Source organism: Phaethon lepturus, unplaced genomic scaffold (assembly GCF_000687285.1).
Source record: "Phaethon lepturus isolate BGI_N335 unplaced genomic scaffold, ASM68728v1 scaffold13712, whole genome shotgun sequence".
NCBI classification, from domain to species: domain Eukaryota; kingdom Metazoa; phylum Chordata; class Aves; order Phaethontiformes; family Phaethontidae; genus Phaethon; species Phaethon lepturus.
In genome coordinates, this window is record NW_010524158.1 from 6,511 (window position 1) to 24,664 (window position 18,154).

An 18,154-nucleotide genomic window follows, 5' to 3' on the forward strand; every position below is an offset into this window, starting at 1 on the left:
GTACCCTGTGTGTTCTACCTCCCTGCTCAGAGGGAGCCTTGTTGATGGGTCTCACCCTTAAGTTTCCTACAAGAGGGCAGTCTTATCTCTGAATCAGCAGCTGTTTTGGGAAGAGACTTAGCTGTAAGCAGATTTTAAATGCTGCTCTTCTGAGCAGCTCTGTTACTGTAAACACGCCTCAGTCTTAAACTTATGTCTGTTTTTCCTCCCCACACAGCCCTTTTTGGGTAGAGATGTGTGTATCTTCAGTGTCTGGGTATTTTATTGGTTTGTTTGAACACAGCAGTGGACAGATGGGTCAAAAATTGATTGATTTTCTTTTCTTTACCCTGTCCTATTTGAGCTGGTATTCCTGATGAGAATTCACATTTCTTGTCTTTTCTCCTCAGCCTCTCCCAGCTGCTTTATTCCTTTTGTTGTAGTTTACCTTTATTTATGGCCTTGCCTTCAGTGCTTTGCTTCTCCTTGGAGTCCTGTCAATAGAAAACTAAACCACTGAAGTTGAAACACGTTGTTCTGAATTTGGAGTTGTTGCAGCAATGACAATGCTTTTTAGAACTTGTGGCTAGGTAATATTTTGGGTGGTATCCGGGTGCAAAGAGTCCGTCACCAGACAAAACTAAAAGGGTGAGGACTGTCCCAGACTGATGGTTGCGCTGACCATGATCTCGGGCTGTTCAGCGTGATTGTGGTGACTGTGACCCTTCTCCCTTGCTGAAGGGCCGGACGGGCACGTGACGCGGTATGGGCTGGAGTGGCTGATGAAGAACAGCTACGAGGGGCAGAAGCAGCAGGTCATGCACCCGCGGATTCTCTGGAATGCAGAAATCTACCATCAAGCCCAGGTCCCATCTGTCGACTGCCAGAGTTTCCTGGAGACAGACGAAGGGCTGAAGGAGTTCCTGCAAAACTTCTTGTTATATGGGATTGCTTTTGTAGAGAATGTCACTCCCACCAAAGAGGACACAGAAAACTTAGCGCAAAGGATCAGCTTAATCAGGTAACTAGGGCTGGCCTGGGAAGGCCACTGACGGCTTTGTAGGAGCCATGAAGGGGGATAGACTGTTTTCCTTTTGTTTGGAAAGCTGCTGCCCTCTTATCTCTATATATTGTGCAGTGTGGCCTGGTTTGCAAAGGTCTGGGTCTTCTACAGCCCCTGACTAGTGCACTTGAACTGAGGTGCAGTATTGCACTGGGGAATCTGACCTCTTTTTAGGTCTGGAGTCATATGGAGCTGCCTCGGGAGCGTGTGATGACTTTTGTGATAGTGGGACTGTACACAGAGGAGTGAGTGAAGGAAGTAGCCTGTCTGGGAGGGCTTGGGCCTTGTAAGGCGAGACATTTCCTGTTATGACTTGAAAGGTTAGGAGGGCAGCCCTGGCCCTGGGAGCCAGGGAGATCAAAAACAATTTGTGGCTCTCGCTAAATAATGAGAAATGTTTCTTCTGTGTTTTGTTTAAAACACACCAACAGCATGGCAAGCTGGGGTTTGAGCTTCAAGTTTTATCCAAGTTGCAGAAACAGTTTAACTTGGCTTGGGCCACTGGGAGAGGAGGAATTTCTTTTAATGAGTAGTCACTCCAAATAGAAATATAAGGGGCTCCAAGGAATATCCAGCCAACTCTTTTTTCCAGGTACCCTCACCCTGTAGCCTGTGAGTACTGTTTGCCCTTGCCTTCTGCCTGTTCCCTTCCGTGCATGTTGTAGGGGGGAGGTGGGTGAAAACGTGGGATCCTAAGAACAAGAAATGGGATTATTGGGCAGCCTTGGGGTGGGTACAAGCCAGGGCTAGCTGTGCTCTGGCAACTCCTCATGTCACTCAGTGCCTTCCTTGATTTGACTGGAGCTAATGTTTGGTGTGGAAAGAAGATCTGTATTTCTGGAGGGAAAACAAGACTCATTGCCATCAGTCTTTTGGGGAGGAAAGAGAAATTGAAACTAGAGAAGGCATTAGAAGCGCCATCTCTTTGACAGTGTGAATTTTGTTAAGTTGTTCTGCTTTAATTTTCTCTGTACATGGGATGGAAGGGAGTAACGTCAAATACAAGAGAGGATCTGCTTTACCACCACACTGATCCCCGCAGCGCTTTGTGATAACTGCCTGCCTCTCTTGCAGGGAGACCATTTACGGTAGAATGTGGTACTTCACCTCCGACTTCTCCCGGGGAGACACTGCCTACACCAAGCTGGCTCTGGATCGTCACACCGACACAACCTACTTCCAGGAGCCCTGCGGGTAAGTGCTTTTGCTGGCTCACAGACACACGGTGCAGAAGGCAGGCGTGAGTCACAGTGACGCTGTTTCTAGCAGCACAGGCTTCATTGTCTCCAGCGCTGCTGATGGGATGTGCTTCTACTAGTCACACAGCCATTCTGGGTCCTGTCTGATCCCTGTGGAGTGGGGTAGTCTGTAGATTGCTTTTTCCTATGCTTGAAACTTCGAAGTCTTGCAGAATGCAGACCACGAGTGACGTGGCTGTTAGATAGCTGGGTACCAAGCGGTTCAAGTAGTCTTTGTAGCCACAAAGAAGGCTCAGCGCTGTAGTCATTTCTGTGCTACCCTGAAGCTCATCTGACAGTCTCTTCTGAAATCGGCCTCCTCAGTCTCCAAAGTGACACGTGGCCTTCAACCTCACAGAAATGAGCGGTTGATTTGATTTGTCTTTTGGGTACATCTGGCAAGGCTCAGCTCCTCCTGCAGCAAGTGCCCCTTATCAGTTGTTGTATAAAGTTGCTGCAGAAGTTTGTTTTGACTTAATCCCGCTGATGTCAGGCAAGACCCCCTCAACTCCCATCAGCACCATCTCTTTTGCTGGCTGAGCTTTCTTAGCAGTAGCCTCCAGGGAAGAAGGGAGAACAGCTCACCTTGGCACAGCCTGCAGTAACTGTCACTCTGCCCTTCCGAGTTGTGAGTGGTAACTGATGTACGTGCTTTGCTCACGCATGCTCTGTGCAGTCACTCTGCTTCAGTTCAAACAGGTTGGGGTTTGCATTTTGGCAGTGGTGCAGCCCTGTAGGTAGTCAGCAACCGGGCTTCCCCAGCCCTTTGACAGTCATGCCTGTCTATGCTTTTAAAAGCAATTTGAAGCTACAGCATTGTTTCCCAAATGCTAGTTTGCAAACTGCTTTTCTGATACAGCCTCTGGGCTGTGAGTTTAATACACAGTTGGAGGAAGAAAGGCAGCAGCCCTGGTCATGGTTCACAGTAGAGTGCAAGAGACTTGGGCTTAATTTCTAGGCTGATTTTTTTTTTTTTTTTTTTTTTGCGGGGGTCTGCTTTCATCTCAGTTAAGAGGGGAATCATTGGGAAACAGCTTGGGGGAGAACTGGTGGAAGTGCTGTGATCTCCTGTGGAACTAGGGCTACAAAGAGAAATCCAGTCCTTGCCTCCTGCCCTGGGGCAAGATTAGGTCTTCCCAAGTGAGACTGTTAGCTTGCTAAACATCTTAATGGGAAAGGACTGTGGTGCAGATCTGTAAAAGCAGAGGAGGACTAAGGAGTGAGATCTGTTGGCTGCACGTGGATTCCAGAGCAGCCCTTCGGATCAGGGAAGGTGAAGTTACCCAGGCGGCAACCTGAGCGCTCTTGTCTGTGCCCAACCAGGCAGGAAGCGTTTGGGTGGTAGCGTTCATTCTGAAGCACCTTGGTGTCAGGAGCAAAGTAAGTGGATTTTATTGTGCTCTGTGGCAGTAGAAGTATATGCATAAAGCATAGGTTCTGCCACAAACTTTAAGCCAGATCTAGCTGGCTTCCCTGTTTTCAGTGAATAGCTGCCTGCAGAACCCGTGTGCTCTCATGACCTTGCACAGTGTTACCTGCTTGGCTGACTTGTTTTAGGAGCTCACAAAATCTTCCCCCAAATCAAATAAAAGTAGTAATTAGTAATCAGAACTTCAGTCTACAAAAGAGCTTTGATTAAACTGCTTGGTGCCAGAACTATGGATCTCGTTAGCTATTTTTATAGCTACCTTTGCCACTTGGAAGAGTTCCCTTCAGGTAGGTGTATTCTCATCTGCAGCCAGATGAGGCATATCAAGCAATGACAGCATGGGCTAAATTAGTCACGCTAACTGTTAATGCTTGCAACTCTGCAAAACCATAATTGTGCAGGGAAAACATGAATTTCTGGCTTTCCTGAGCCCCCATCTCTGCTAGAAATCCCTCCTTCCCAGACTGTTTCTGACTTGCATCCAAAACACTTGAAACGGTCTTTGACCTGCTTCTAAAGGAAATGAGGTGTTTTTCAAGAAAGATGCGTTCATTTGACTGTCTGCTTTCCCTCGCTGCTTTGCCTGAAATCAACCACATCTGACAAGTCTCAAGTTAAATTATTGCAAAGGGTAGAGGATAGAAACTCCCCAAGCTATGGGAAGGACTGCAACATTATCTCACTCATCAGGTACCAAAGAACTTGCCTTCAGAAGAGGCTTTCTCAGTGCCCTGAGCTGCAGGAGGAGGTTGTTGCCTTTGAGACACAGAGTGTCCTTTGCTCCAGTGCTTGTGGACTGACTTTGTAAAATCATCCTGAAACTGTTGTGGGTATAAGGGTGGGTAGAGCTCAGGTGAGAAGGTGCTGGTGAGGGTGGAGCTGGGAGGTCCTGCCACATCATGTGCTGTGGGACTGGGTTAAGAGGCCCCGAGGGGAGACCAGAAGATAAAGGCTTCCCCAGAATGTCACAATTAATTTTCTGACAAGTGAAGTTGGTACACCGTGAAAATGAGGCGTAGGTGTCTCAAGGCAGCTCCTGGGTATGTGTTCCTAACAGCACAGTGCCTGCCTTGCTTGGATGAAGGGAAAGACAAGCTTCAGAGAAGTAATAGAAGGACAAAAGCTGAGCTGGATGCCCTCCCACTAGGGAGGGGGTGTCCCTGTAGGTAAGCTTCTCATTGGGGCTCCTCTGCTTCAGGCTTTCCAAAGGGTCTTTAATGTGTTGCCTTGAGGGTCTTCTCCTGACTGCTTGTGGGAGACCATGGTGTACGTGCCTTTGGTCACCGTGGACTCCCCTTGTAGTTCCTGGAGACCTCAGCAGTACAACCAACACTTATTCAACTGTCCTCTTGTTCTGAGATGTTTTAGGGAAGTTAGTTTTATGCTTCTGAACCTCTGTGTCCTACTGTCTGGGTGGACTTTGGGTGACACGGGCCTGATCCTACACCACTTGAAGTCTCCCAGACTCGTGCCACTTGATTTGGGAGGTAGTGTAGGCAGTTAGCCCTCTTCTCAGAAAGCAAAATGTGTGAGAACTTGCCTGAAGAAATGGCAGGTACAGCCGTTACTTGCTGGTCTGTCTCCATTCCCTGGCAGGTCTTAGTGAAATGAAAAGGGTGGTGAATCCACCTACATCTGGCTGGGTCTGCAGGGAGCGCCTTCTGTCCACGGAACAGGCAGCCATGGTCTTTTATCTTGTGCTGTGGATTCTCTCACCCATGCAGCATCCAAGTGTTTCACTGCCTGAAGCACGAGGGCACGGGCGGGCGGACGCTGCTGGTGGATGGTTTCTACGCGGCAGAGCAGGTTCTCCGGCAAGCCCCTGATCAATTCGAGCTGCTCAGCAAGGTGCCGTTGAAGCACGAGTATGTTGAGAATGTAGGAGACTGTCACAACCACATGATCGGAGTTGGGCCGGTCCTCAATGTCTACCCCTGGAACAACGAGCTTTATCTGATCAGGTAACACTAACATGAGGCCCCTTCCTTATGGGGAGGAGAGGGGATTATGGTGGACGGTAGTGGTTTTCCAGAAGCTATCATAGCCAAAAAACAACCTCTGTTTGAGGGGCAGGGGTGAAACCACAGAAACACACTGCATTTCTTCCTGGGCTGTGCATTACTGCTTTAGAGGAAGTGTCAGAACCACGGATACAAAGATGAGTGTCAGTGCTAAGCTTTGTTTTTTGCATTCCTGTCCTCCTCCCTTCAGCTCCATGCCCTCATCTCACTTCATTTGAGAGGCAGTAGAATTCAGCCCTTCTCTGAAAAAGCCTCTGGAAACTAGCCTTGGCATACAGGGAACGGGGAGAGCACAGACTGGTCCCCTTCCAAAGGCAATTTGGGCTGCTTTCTGGAACTCCGGCTTGCCTTAGTGCAGGAGGCTGTCCAGCACCGCTTCGTGCTTTCATTCCAAACAACCCTCAGTCTTGCCCATTGCTGCAGCGCGTCCTTCCATGGAAGAAGCAGCAAGAAAGCCAGCAAGAACAGTTTTACGCTTGACAGTAAACTCCTCCTTGCTCCCAGTGTTGTGTAATCACCTGAAAGTCCTGCATTTGCAGCATAAGCTCCCTAGTCATCTCTGCAGCCTCCCTTAAATACTGACTAATCCTGCAGGCTCTTGAGGTTCCCTTTGGAAATTCCTGGCTGTGCTCGTGGAGCCACGTGGGCTGTCTCTTATCCCTTCTTTACTTTTAGATACAATAACTATGATCGTGCTGTCATCAACACCGTGCCTTATGATGTTGTGCATCGCTGGTATGCCGCTCACCGCACACTCACCATGGAGCTTAGGAGACCAGAAAATGAACTGTGGGTCAAACTGAAGCCAGGCAAGGTAGGGCTTGGAGTTGAGAGGCTCGTGTGTGTTTGGTACAGGGAGGGAGGCAGTGTGGCAGGGTGCTCCTTTCCGTGTGCAGGCTTGTTGCCACTGAGGTCAATGCTTCAGGCAAGCTCCGTGTGCTGCACTTTTCCCTCTTTACAGCTGCTTTAAGGTGCCCTGTATTACAGTACTGGCATCTGTTGTGTGTGTTCCTACTGTCCTAAAGAATACGAGCTTCCACATAAGGCAGAAATGTTTAATTCAAACTCAGCCTCAGAAGAAAGTTAGTCCTGACTGGGGGAGAGGAGGAGGATCTTTCCAGTCACTGAAATGAGGACCCTCAGAAGCAGAGGCTGGGAACACTGAACTCTACTGTTAACTCTTCTTCCAGAAGAAAATTTTATTTTGATGGAAATACAAAGGTGTGGGAAGCTGAATTTACTCTTGTTCAGAGATTATATTTGAACCCTTACATTGCCAGCAAATCACAGGAGAGCTAGGCTATCTTTAGCCATTTCTGTGACAGTAAGGTGCCTTAGCACACCTCGGTATTGAAAGGAAAAAGCTCTGCCCTGCCTTTGAAAGGCCAATGCTGCATCCAGCTTCAGAGGAGCTTGAAGGGCTAGAGCCACAGTTGTAGACTTGAAGGTATTACGGTGCATGGCTTCTTCCTTTGGCTGTGCACACCTGAAGGGGCTTCATTCCTACAGGGTCTAGATGCAGCCTGAGTCCAGGGCCCCAAAAACAAAACAGTCCAGCAGGGAAGATGATCATATCGGAGCCCCTACACCTCTCTGTCCCCAAGGAGGCCTGGGGGGAAGTGACACTGTAGAGGCCGAAGGTGGCCAGTTTCTGTTGCTGGTGAACTGTTGCCCAGCCTCTCCAGTAGAAAAGCAAAGAAACAGCCCAGAATGTGTTTCTGTGCTTTGGTAGCTGTCATGTTTTAACTTGTGGTTAGCAGAACTGCTGGCTTGAGGTAAAACAGCTGTGCTAGATGATATGAAACGTCTGGCTATAGTCTCATGTGCTGTCTGGCAGTGGTGAACAGGAAGGGTCATGCCCACAGTGGCATACCCTTACCTGCTCTGCCAGTCTCTAGGGTTCTGCAGCCCCAGGACCTGTCCTGTCAGGGGGTCCTGGCCCTGGCTGCAGTGGTTGCCCTCTTCTGACGGCCTTTTCTCTTCGCCTGCAGGCACTGTTCATAGATAACTGGCGTGTCCTGCACGGGCGGGAAGCGTTCACAGGCTACCGCCAGCTCTGTGGCTGCTACCTGACGAGAGACGATGTGCTGAACACCGCGCGCTTACTGGGACTCCAGGCTTAGCCCAGCCCACGCTCCGTGGAGAGGCAGTCAGACCTCCAGGATCACCGTGCTGGTGTGTCACCACGATGAAGATGTTGCACATACCTCAGACATCTCCACCCTCTCCAAGCAGCTCTCAGTGCCTGCTCGGGAGAGGGAGCAGGTGGAAGCCAAAGGTTATGGGAGCTTTATGGGACTGTATCCTGCCTTTGAGCATGGTTAGCTCTTGCTGTCTGTGCACCCAGCCAGTCTGTCTCAGCTCTGCTGAGTGAGGGTTAATCGCACCATGGGAAGTGCTCCCAGCACCTCTTGATGTGAAGCGCTCCTCCAATCAAGTGCCTTCAGGATTTGAAATCTTTGCATTTTCCCTGTTGTTCAGCCTTTTTGTCAGCTGGCTGTTCTAGGTTTTTTTAGCAGGGCAGAAGGGAAATCTTTTGGGATCTTGTCTCACTGCAGGCTGGACTTTACCTCTTCTAGAGAAAAGGAAGATCTGTGGTCCCTATTTGATGAAAATGCCACTACTCAAACTGAGGGCTGGTGGCATATTTCAGTGACTTTTTTCTTAAACATACTACGTACCCCTCTAACAGTCACTGATACAAGCCGTGCTGCTTGAGGGATGGCCTGGAAAGAACTTGGAATAGCTAGGGTATTTCTGAAAAGAATTAGGGTGGAAGAAAGGGGGAAGTAGCAATATCTGCATGTTGGGAGAGAGAGATGACTGTTAGATGAGGGGGGTATTTCTCACGTTTACATTACTAGAAGTCAAGGAATGCCTATGTTCTTTATGCCTGTTGCACCGTGCTTGTATCAAGGGCAAAGGTGCAGCAGCTACAGTATTTGCTGACAAATTTCCTGCTGTGCCTGCTCTTTCTTCTTTTCTGCAGAAGGGGGGTGTGTGTATAGGGCATCTTTACACTGGCTGCTCAGTGAGGCTAACCTTTTATTTTTCCCCGCCACCAGATTCTCCTGTGTAAGAAGGTGATGAATACAGAGGTGCCTTTCAGCTCCTGGTAGCTGGGAGGATAAACTGGAGTCTGGCACATTGACGGGCCACAGTGCAAGAAACAAAAGCAAATCCTATCATAATGAGAAACATTGGAATTTTAGAACCAGGAGAGGCTTTTAGGACTTGTTTTTTTTTCATTTTTCCATATCTTTGGGGTTTTGTTCACTCCTCTGACTGGACCTTGCAACAGGGCTGGTCCCTTTCACTCCTGGCTTTCCTGTGCAAGCAAGATGCTCTTATGTCCCAGGTATGAGTGTAGCGTGGATGCATATGTACTAAACTTGCTGCCCTCATTTAATCTAAATACTGAATATATAGATCCTACTGTTAAGGGACACTCTTGAAGGCTTCTCTTCATGTGGGCTGAGCTACCTGATGCTGTCTTTCGCAGTATTTCCTACCTGCAGTGAGCCCTTCAACTCAGTTCATCAGGACTTGAAAGGGGTTTCTGAGTGAAGGCTTGGCAGGAAGCTGTTGGTCAGAAGATATGTGAGGAAGTGAAACATAAGCAATGGTGGCAGCTAATGCAAGCTCGAAGTGTGCTGGCTTCTGTCAGGTACGTCTCCTAGGGCCTATGAACAGCAACCTCAGACACAGGCAGGAGCTTGAATTTTCTTCTAGGCTGAGCTGGTGGGTTCCTTGGGCAGCCTGCAGCATATATTCTGTTGCTTTCTTTATCAGGCATTTTGTTTATAGGTTCTTCTTAGGTGCCAGTTACACCAGCACAACTTAGATGTGAAGTTTTACAGATCTTCGTTAATGGTGTTGAAGCAGCAAACTGCAGCGGTTACGTACGCTGTCCTTCCTGCAGCCCAGCTCAGATGCTCTGGGGTTGGTCTCGCCCTGTGCTTCTGGGTGCAGCTGTGGCCTGGAGCATAGGGGAAGAGCTGGTGACAAAAAACAATCTCTGTGTTAGTTGACAAAGGAGGGGACAGAGGACTCTGGTCAGTATTTGAAACCCTTGGGCAGTGGAGTCCCCTTTCAAATTATGTGGGGGTATTAAGGGTTTCCTGAGCTCTTTTTCCCTCCCTGTGCTCCCAGGATGTGCAGGAAAGCACTTGGGTAATGTGGAAACCTTCCCTTAGTCAATGAGATCAGCTTTACCTTCCTCTGCCCAGGGGACCTCTGTCTTTATCAGCTGAAAGCTGAAAATCTGCTGCTCCCCTGAGCTGGAGTGTGTGGGACTATGGCTAGCGCAAGGGAGAACTGACATCAAGGTGTATTGATGACAGTGTTGTGACATTAGGTGCCTTTCTGACAAGGAATGTGGTGACTGCAGTTCTGCCTCCCACTGCGGCCGCCGCTGCCAAGGGCTGTGGTCTACAGATGCCACAGCTGCCACTCCTGAGCCAACTCCAAGCCAACACACTCCTCAAGATCATTGTATTGTTCACGGTGAATGTAGAAGCAGCACATTTCCCCATGGGTGGTATTCAAGTTAATTTAGCCACCCCACCAATAAAATGTGAAGTGGAGGGAGCTTTGTTTAAATCTTGTGCTTCACCTCTCCCCACTTCCCAAGAGGGCTAAATTCTTCCTAAGCAGACTGTGAGCATCAAAACTTTATTTGAAGGAGCAGGACTTCTTGGCAGTTGCTGCTTGTCTGGTAGGGGCGTTTGTTGTGCCGTGTTACGGAACAGGTTCTGTTTGCTGTAATGATATCGGATCACTTTTTGTAATCAAGCTTTTTCAATTCTTTCAGCCAATAAATGATGAACTGCGTCCTTTTCCTTCCCACTACGCCAGTGATCCACTGTGTTTAAGACACTTTTCCAAAACTAAGAAATAAAGTCTTCAAATAAATGATTTGTAAAGTGATCGGCTTAACAAAATGTGTATTTCAAGCAATGATGAATTTGAAAATAAGTCTGTCGCCATCAAAGGTGGAATAAACGTGAGGAGCAGTAAATCACTGCATCTCTGTTGACTTAGCGTTCATTCTTCCATTGGCCACATGATGGCAGAAGATGCAAGAAATTGTTATTAAAGAGTCAGTGACTAGTCACATCCCTAGGTGGCTTTAGGGCTAGCGGTGATGCTGCCTGTTTCTTCTGCAGTGCTATATCCATTTCGTCTGAGAACACCAGGAACTGCTGTTCAAAAGCCTAGGTGACGGTGAAGGTTTTTAAAGAGCGGCAGCATGTCGTGCCCATCGTGTCAAAGAAGGGTGGAGAGGGGGATGGAGGGAATGGGGGTGATCTGAGGGTGCCTGGAGAAAAATGGAGGTGATTTGAAGGCACAGGAAGGAAGCTCAAGCTACACGTAGTCGGAGGGCAAATGGAGCTAATCTGGTGGCACCCAGAGAGGACAGGAGCTGTGTGAGGGCTGGGTGTGTGCCCTGGGGCTCTCCGGTCCCGTCCGTGTATGTCCCAGGGCCCACAGCCTGGGCCCATTTGCTACCAGGGGCCATGTCTCCTTCCCCTTGTACACCGCGAACAAATTCTCTGGCCCCATATACCCCTTTGGTTGCCTCCACTTGTCCTCTGGTCCGCTCCAGACTGACCCATTTGCCCTCCAGTGCCCCCCTCATGCCTCTATTTGGCGTTTTGTCTCCCCAGATCCCCTTTCATCCCTGTGGGAACACTCCCCTTCCTCTTGGGTATACCTTTGGAGAAAATACTGCGTGTGTAAAGAAACAATCCCCATCCAGCACCAGTTAAGGACACTTGTAAATATGCATATGTAAGACCAGGTGAAACGTAAGCCGAAGTTTCACTATCAACATTTGTTGAGTCAGGCTTCAGTGTCAAGAGGGAAAAAGAAGACACTTGTGAAGGACACAGAGCGCAAGAAATCCATCTGAACGCAGGGAAAAAGAGCATTAGCCCCTTCCTCCTGCATCAAAATCCTCTGTTAAAACATTACTGATGCAGAAAACGGATTTTTTCAGGGGAAAGCATCTGTCAAGTAGCAGGTCTGTGCTGGTACCTGCAAAAAGCAGATCGAGGGGCTGTCACACCGGTTACTGCCTGCTCTCCAGCTGCAGGCATTTATTCCATTTAGAGGTCTGTATTTTACTGATGTGCATATTAATGTAAAGTACGGAAGTCACAGATGGTGACGCTTTACGCTCGGTGACGTGCAAGAAGGGGCAAAACTATTCCCTGCATGAGTTCAGGGAAGGAGGAAGTCAGCATATTTTGAATGACAAGATTATGGATATCCAAACCTTGAGGACTTGTAATTTAGCTCATTCGGAGAAGCTCATGTGCTCCATCGGAATGAGCTCTCTAAACCCAGCCTGAAGCTGCTCTGGGCTTAAGGACAGTGCCTGAGAAGGCTTTGCATCAGCAAGTTTGCAGCAAATCCTGGATAAAGGATGCACATAAGCTCTTTCCTCCAGTTTTTCAGGTTCAGTCTTGATTTCCACAAGACTGTAATTTTATTTCTATGTCCTTTCCACCTATTTGAAGCCACTGTGTGCCTGTCTCTCTGGATATATTGTAAACACATACTTTTCCTTTCATGTGGCTCCAGGTGAAGAGGATTTGAAAGCAATTAGGTAATAAAAGGGCAGCCTTTTCCCGCAGGTGTGGTGGTGAATTGTGCTCCATAAAATCCGCCTTCAAGCTTTCCCTAGGGAAGAGAGGCAAGGGGGATTGTGGTGTTTGTCTGTGCACAGCGTTGAATAGCAAGTAAGTACTGCCGGAGGGAAAGGTGCGTCTTTCTGCGCGCAGCAGTAGCCGGCTGGGCTCTCTGATGTGTACTAGGGCAGGAGATTCCCTGCCGTTCCCAGAGCGTTTCCGAGGAGCAAGCCAGGAGGAGGCTGCTGCATCCCAAAAATAGGCGATTCTCCCTATGAAAACGTACCGTTACGTCCCAAATATGCTGGTTGTTTCCAGGCTAAAAGCGAAAGGAAGCAACTTCACTCTTTCTAGCTTGTCCTCCCCCAAAACGGGGCATTTTTGGTGCTGTTCGAACCTGTTGCGCAGCGCGTTGTCTGGCAGGGGCGTTCGCTCGAGCTGGAGATGCCGCCGCGCGTACTCGGGGGTTCAGCGCTCGAGAAATGGCGCAAGCGTTGCTGATCAGAACGGGGGATGCGTTTGTCAGGCGGGCTAACGTGGCTGCCAGTAACGAAGACAAATACGTTCTTTGCGGGTGTAGCTCTTCAGAGGATGCACGGTAAGAGGTGAGAACGTGCCGTGGCCTGGGGCGGTGACAGTTACCCGGCAGCTGCTGCTCCCGTCGGTGGTTATAAGCTGAGTTCTTCATAGTGAGGTATGAAGTGATCGTGGTGGAATAGGAATTTTTTTTTTCCTTTAGCTTGAGTATTTCTCAGCTATACTTGGAGCAGACTTCCATTTCTTTCTGCTTGTATCTCCTTCGGGGTTTTGATGTAGGTGCTTTAACCCTCTCAAAGAAGAAGCTCTGGCAGCCCTGGGGCTGGCCGCCTGCTGCGGGGAGGCAAGTCCCGCTTTGCTCTGCCCTTTTTGAGACCTGACCGTAGAGGATAGGTTTGTCCATCAAATGCTGCTGTCAAAAAAACATCAACCTGAGTAAAGCAGTGGCTTGGGGTTTTTTCCTCTTCTTTCCCCCTAAAACACAAGCCTGGAGGCACTGGCTGGTGAGCTCCTCCTGACCGGAGCCTTACGGCAACCCCCAAAACAACCTGGGCAAGAGACATCCATGGGGTTTCCTGAGGCGAGGCGTTACCCCAGAGTGTGGGGTGCCACAGGCGCCGCGCTGCCGCCGTGAACACGGACCGTTTGGACCGAAATGCTGCTGCTGTTTTCCTGCCGTCTTTGACGGATGTGCCATTTCCCACGGCGATGGGCTGGTGGTGACACCTGTGGTCAAAGCCCTCTCGGTGGGTCCTTGCTTCAAAAAATCCCAAGAGCCGTTTCGGGACACGCTGGAGAAAGAAAGCAACTCCCATGCCCTTCACCTGGTATGTGCAGGCAGAGACAAACTGTATGTATTTCATATTTGTAGCTGTAAAAGGGCCAGAAAAGGAAGAAGGGCTGAGAAAGGAAGAAGTTCCTCAGCCAGTGTCATACTGCAGTTCTTCTTTGTGGAGAATTTGTGCTCATCTGCTCAAATTCTGATTTCTGGGGGAAAAGGAGAAGTTCCTGAGTTCTGCCTGGTTTTGGACTGCACCTCTCTGACCTTCAGGGAGCAGCCTGGAGTTACCAGGCTGGTCACTCATCCCTGGGCTGCAGTCACCTTCAGCTTCCGCCCCGCAGGGGAGGTCCGATGGACCCATGGAGGTGGGAAGGGGTTGTCCTGCCTGCCTCGCCCTGCTGTCCCCCGAGCTGCGAGTCTCTGTCCTGAGAGGGCAAAATACCCAGTGATGGCTCCCAGCTCCTTCCCGTGCCCCGCGGAGGTCCATGACCGGCAGCTTCCATCCTCCTGGTCACGGCTTGGCCATGTCCCAGGGCCAGGAGACACAGGCACTGCCCCGTGGTGCTGGTCGCTCACCCCATCCTGCTCTTCCCAGGGAAATCCGGGAGTGTCTGAGCCACAGGGCTGTGGGACCGAAGTGTGCCTGAGCTGGGCTGAGAGAAGGGGATGGTGCCCAGGGCAGCTCAGTTTGGAGACAACCCTCTGCAGCACCCACGACCTGTGGTTTGGGGTTTATTTCTGAGCGCTGGGGTGCGAAAGGAGGCACCTCCGGCAGGGCTGTGGTAGGATGAGACCTTTTCTGCTGTGCTTTTGTGAAAACGAGGACTTAACTGGCATTTGTCTTTAGATAGTAGAGGAACGGGTGACTTCCCTGAGCTGGAGAAAAGATGTACTGAATCCGGCTGCGCTGAGCTCTCCCCTGAGAATGGGTCCCCGCTGCCGCTCGCCAGCAGCGTGGGGGGGATGATGTCACCTTCAGATGGTAAACCCAAACCAGACACGGCACCTAGCCACACGCAGGCGTCCTTCCCCCAGCCGTACAGGTGGAGGCAGCGATAATTGGGGTGATAACGGCCCCGGCCACGCTAATGGGCAGGAAGGAGGGGGTGGGAGCCGGGACGCGTCTGGCTCACCCGTGGGCGATGGGCTCTGACTTGAAGCCCGGCCACTCGGGGGTGTCACGGAGGCTGCTGTGAATGGGCTTATTTTTACAGCACAGAGGTGCTGCCCCGTGGTAAAGAGGAGCCACTCAAGCAGAGAAAGGCTTTTTGAAGGGCGTGAGGATTCCTGCAACATGTCCGTTCTGTCCATCAGCCCAAAACGGGCTAGAGGCGATGGATGCCGTTGAGCGCTGTGCTCAGGATGGGGATGTCGCAAGGCTTCTACAAAGCAAACCCAGATTTTGTGATGCACCTCCTGAGGCTGGGGAGCCTTTGAAAAGGGGGACACTTCAGCTCATGGGGGAAGGAGGGAGAGACCCCTGCAAGGCTTCCACCTGTCCCCCATTTCATCCTTCTGAGCTCCTTGGGCTGGATTTGATGGCAAACTGAAGCCTGTAGAGTCACATACCGTGACTCTCCTACTGTGGGCACTGAGCTAGGTGGAGGAGGGACTGCCACTCGCCTCCCTCGCTGTGTCTTCGGGGGCTGCCACGGCTTCATCCTGCTGTTCCTGCAGCGGCTTTTCCACCTCCGATGGCGCAGGGTGAGTGCACGCCCCTCTGGGCGAGGTGCCTCGGGCTCTCGGGTCCCACGGGAAGGCCAGAAATGCTGGAGATGGAGCCGGCTCCTCCGCAGGGGCTGGGGGCAGCTGAGCTCCATGCCACGGAGGGGATTTACCTTTGGTGCTGCTCCCAGGCGCAGACCCATCGCAAGGCCATCACCGGTGAGCGGTGCCGGAGAGACACAGCGGATCCGTAGGACCAGGGATGTGCTCAGATAACTTCTGCTTTGTGCCCACAGCCGAAGTCCTGGGAGATGTCAAACGCGGTGTCCCGCTCAGTCCCGGGGACCGAGGGCAGGCAGAGATGGCTGCAGCACGGAGCAGTGATGCCGCAATGATGCGGCTTCTCTTGAGCGGCGCCCAAAAGCTTTGAGAAGAGGGTGACTCTGTGGGAACAGCTGGAGGTGGTACCCTAAGGAACTGCGGCAGCACCCTCACAGCGATCCCTGCACAGGTTAAACGCACTGAACTCTTTCCTGAGCCTTGTTTCCCTTGTGTCGCCTGCTCTGGCTTTTTCCCTGCTGATGGAGTAGCCCCAGGGGCCGGTGAACGCGGCAGCCGCCCTACCGCAAAGTGAACAGGCGCCTTGTTTGTCATCAACCGAATACCCCTTCCCCCGGTGCAGTACCACTCCCTGCAGCCAAACACCCCTCTCCAGTCAAATAGACGCCTCCTCCTCCAACAGCTTCTTCCCCCAAAAGCTGGGGCTGCTCCAGCAGCATCACGTCGGGCTGGTCCAGCAGCCAAGCAAGAGGGGAAATAACTTTCCAAAGCTTCTGGCAAGCCCAAAGTGATCGAGGCACCTCGGCATGGGGCTGCCGGGAACCAGAGGCTGCTTTTGCAGGCTATTTGCTGACCGTTCAAGGGTGGAAGAGGGGGTGCACGGGGACCCCTCGGCACTGTCGGTGCTGCAAACTGTCCTCGGGCTTCCACAGAGCGTGACCCGGAGAGAGGAGGTGGTCTTGGGGCCACGAAGCTGTGGTCACCGCTGAACAGCAGCAACCGAGGTAAAGTTAAAATAGACAGACGGGGCCCTACTTGGATTTGCTTGGGTAAAGGAAATCCTCCCTCTCTAAAGAACATAAATGCTTTTTCCACAGCTATTGTTCTCGCATCCTTAAGGCAGCCCTGTAAGTTATAAAGCAAAACATGAGGTCTCATTTCCCTGTAAAAAGCCACAATCAGTTCTTGCCCAACCCTCAGAGAGCAAGAGGGTACTAGAGAAAACGGCCAAAAAAGAGGCTAATTTTAGCAGCAGACCCCTCCCATCTCAAACCCTCCTTCCAGGATCCCGGGCATTTTGCAGAGGGAAAGAAGACATAGTCACCTGCTGCTTTGCCGCTTCTATTAGACCTGTTGGTTAAGGAGTGAATAAAATACCAGTGGTGAGGAAATCCTACGACAGAAATTACAGGATTTTTTCATGGTCTCCATGGACCCGCTAGCCTAGGAAGACCACGAGGTGTTCACGTAAGACACGAAGGCATTCGAATAACCAGCTTTCTACGCATTAACGTGGCTTTGGAGCCTGCAGCAGTCGCTCTGTCCCAGATAATGTAGGTTTTTAGCTGCACAGAAGCTAAATCACCCTTAACTCGGGTGATTTTCCCCGGAACCTTATTTCCTGAGTTCCTTTTAGCGAGGCAGAAACCAGGGACGTGCAGTTGGCTGCTCTGGTGGTGGGGACGTCCTGGGCTGGAGGTCTCCGTTGCAGGGGTGAACACGACATAGCTGGCCTGGTTTCTCCTCCCTTGGGTTTTGGGTTTTGGGGGTCTTTTTTCTCTTCTCCTTCTTGGGGCTGGGGGTCCGGGCTGGGGGGCTGCTCGGCCGGCTCCAGGAGAGCGTGCTGGGCACGCTGCGCGCACGGGCGGCTCCGCAGCGGGAATCGCTTCCCTTTCAGATGCTGCTCCGCTCATAGCCGGATTCTCCGGAGAAAAGCTGGATGCTGCCAGAAGGTAATGTCTCTCCGAAGGGAGCTCATCCTTAAACACGCTTCATCGCCCCTGCGTCGCAAGTCGGGTCCTTAGGCCAGCCTCAGGCTGTTTCTAAAATAAACCACGTCTCTTAAGACGGACCGTCTTGACCTCTTCTGGTCCCGGCTGAGACTCTGATCACAGGGCAGTGAAAACCCTTTCCCAAAAACTTGCCCCACTGTCCACTTTCCCCCGTCCTCCACCCTCACCCTTGCTCCAGAGCCTTGCAACACCCAGCAGCGAGCGCGGTCCCTGTTGCCCAAACGCCAAAGCTTTTGGTCTGGCTTTGCAGACCAGCTCTGAGCACTGTCCCCGGCCAAGTAACGCCCCATCGCAAAGCCTGTTTGGGGCTGGTGGGCGGTTCTCGAGCTCTCTCATGCCCACCGATTGCTGCGGTGTGTGTTGCAGTCTCTGTAGTGAAGAAACCTGAGGCAGAAGACCTCTAAAAAAAGTTGGAGAAGACCCAGGGAACAGCAGCCAAAACGATTGAGAGGTTGCAAGGAGAGACTGAAAAGTCTGGCAGCCTTCAGGCTGGAGAGGAGGGGGTGGGATGGAGGTTTTCAAGGTCTCGAAGGCGATGCAGAAGGCAGATGTGGAGCCCGTGTTCCCCCCATGCCACAGGAGAAGAGAGGGCTGCTCGAGGAGGTGATGAAATGGGTTAAGCCGGAGCAGAGAAAGTATTCGTGTAGGTGTCGGGCATGAGCGTGCGGCTCCTGCCACCCCGGGAGGCTGTGGAGGTGGTTGCTGAATACAAACGGGCAGTTTCACGGCCAGCA

General features: G+C 51.1%; 1 protein-coding gene across 1 annotated transcript in view; it reads left to right on the forward strand.

Annotated features, from left to right (window-relative positions):
* Positions 1 to 7,876, forward strand: part of TMLHE (trimethyllysine hydroxylase, epsilon) — a 12,937-nt gene extending 5,061 nt beyond the window's left edge. Inside the window, exons 4-9 of the mRNA XM_010282346.1 lie at positions 542 to 561; positions 721 to 1,000; positions 2,117 to 2,236; positions 5,434 to 5,670; positions 6,406 to 6,544; positions 7,722 to 7,876. Coding sequence (XP_010280648.1) covers positions 542 to 561; positions 721 to 1,000; positions 2,117 to 2,236; positions 5,434 to 5,670; positions 6,406 to 6,544; positions 7,722 to 7,853 — 928 coding nt within the window. The 3' untranslated portion in view covers positions 7,854 to 7,876. The remainder of the gene's footprint in view (positions 1 to 541; positions 562 to 720; positions 1,001 to 2,116; positions 2,237 to 5,433; positions 5,671 to 6,405; positions 6,545 to 7,721) is intronic.
* The last annotated feature ends 10,278 nt before the right edge of the window (positions 7,877 to 18,154 follow it).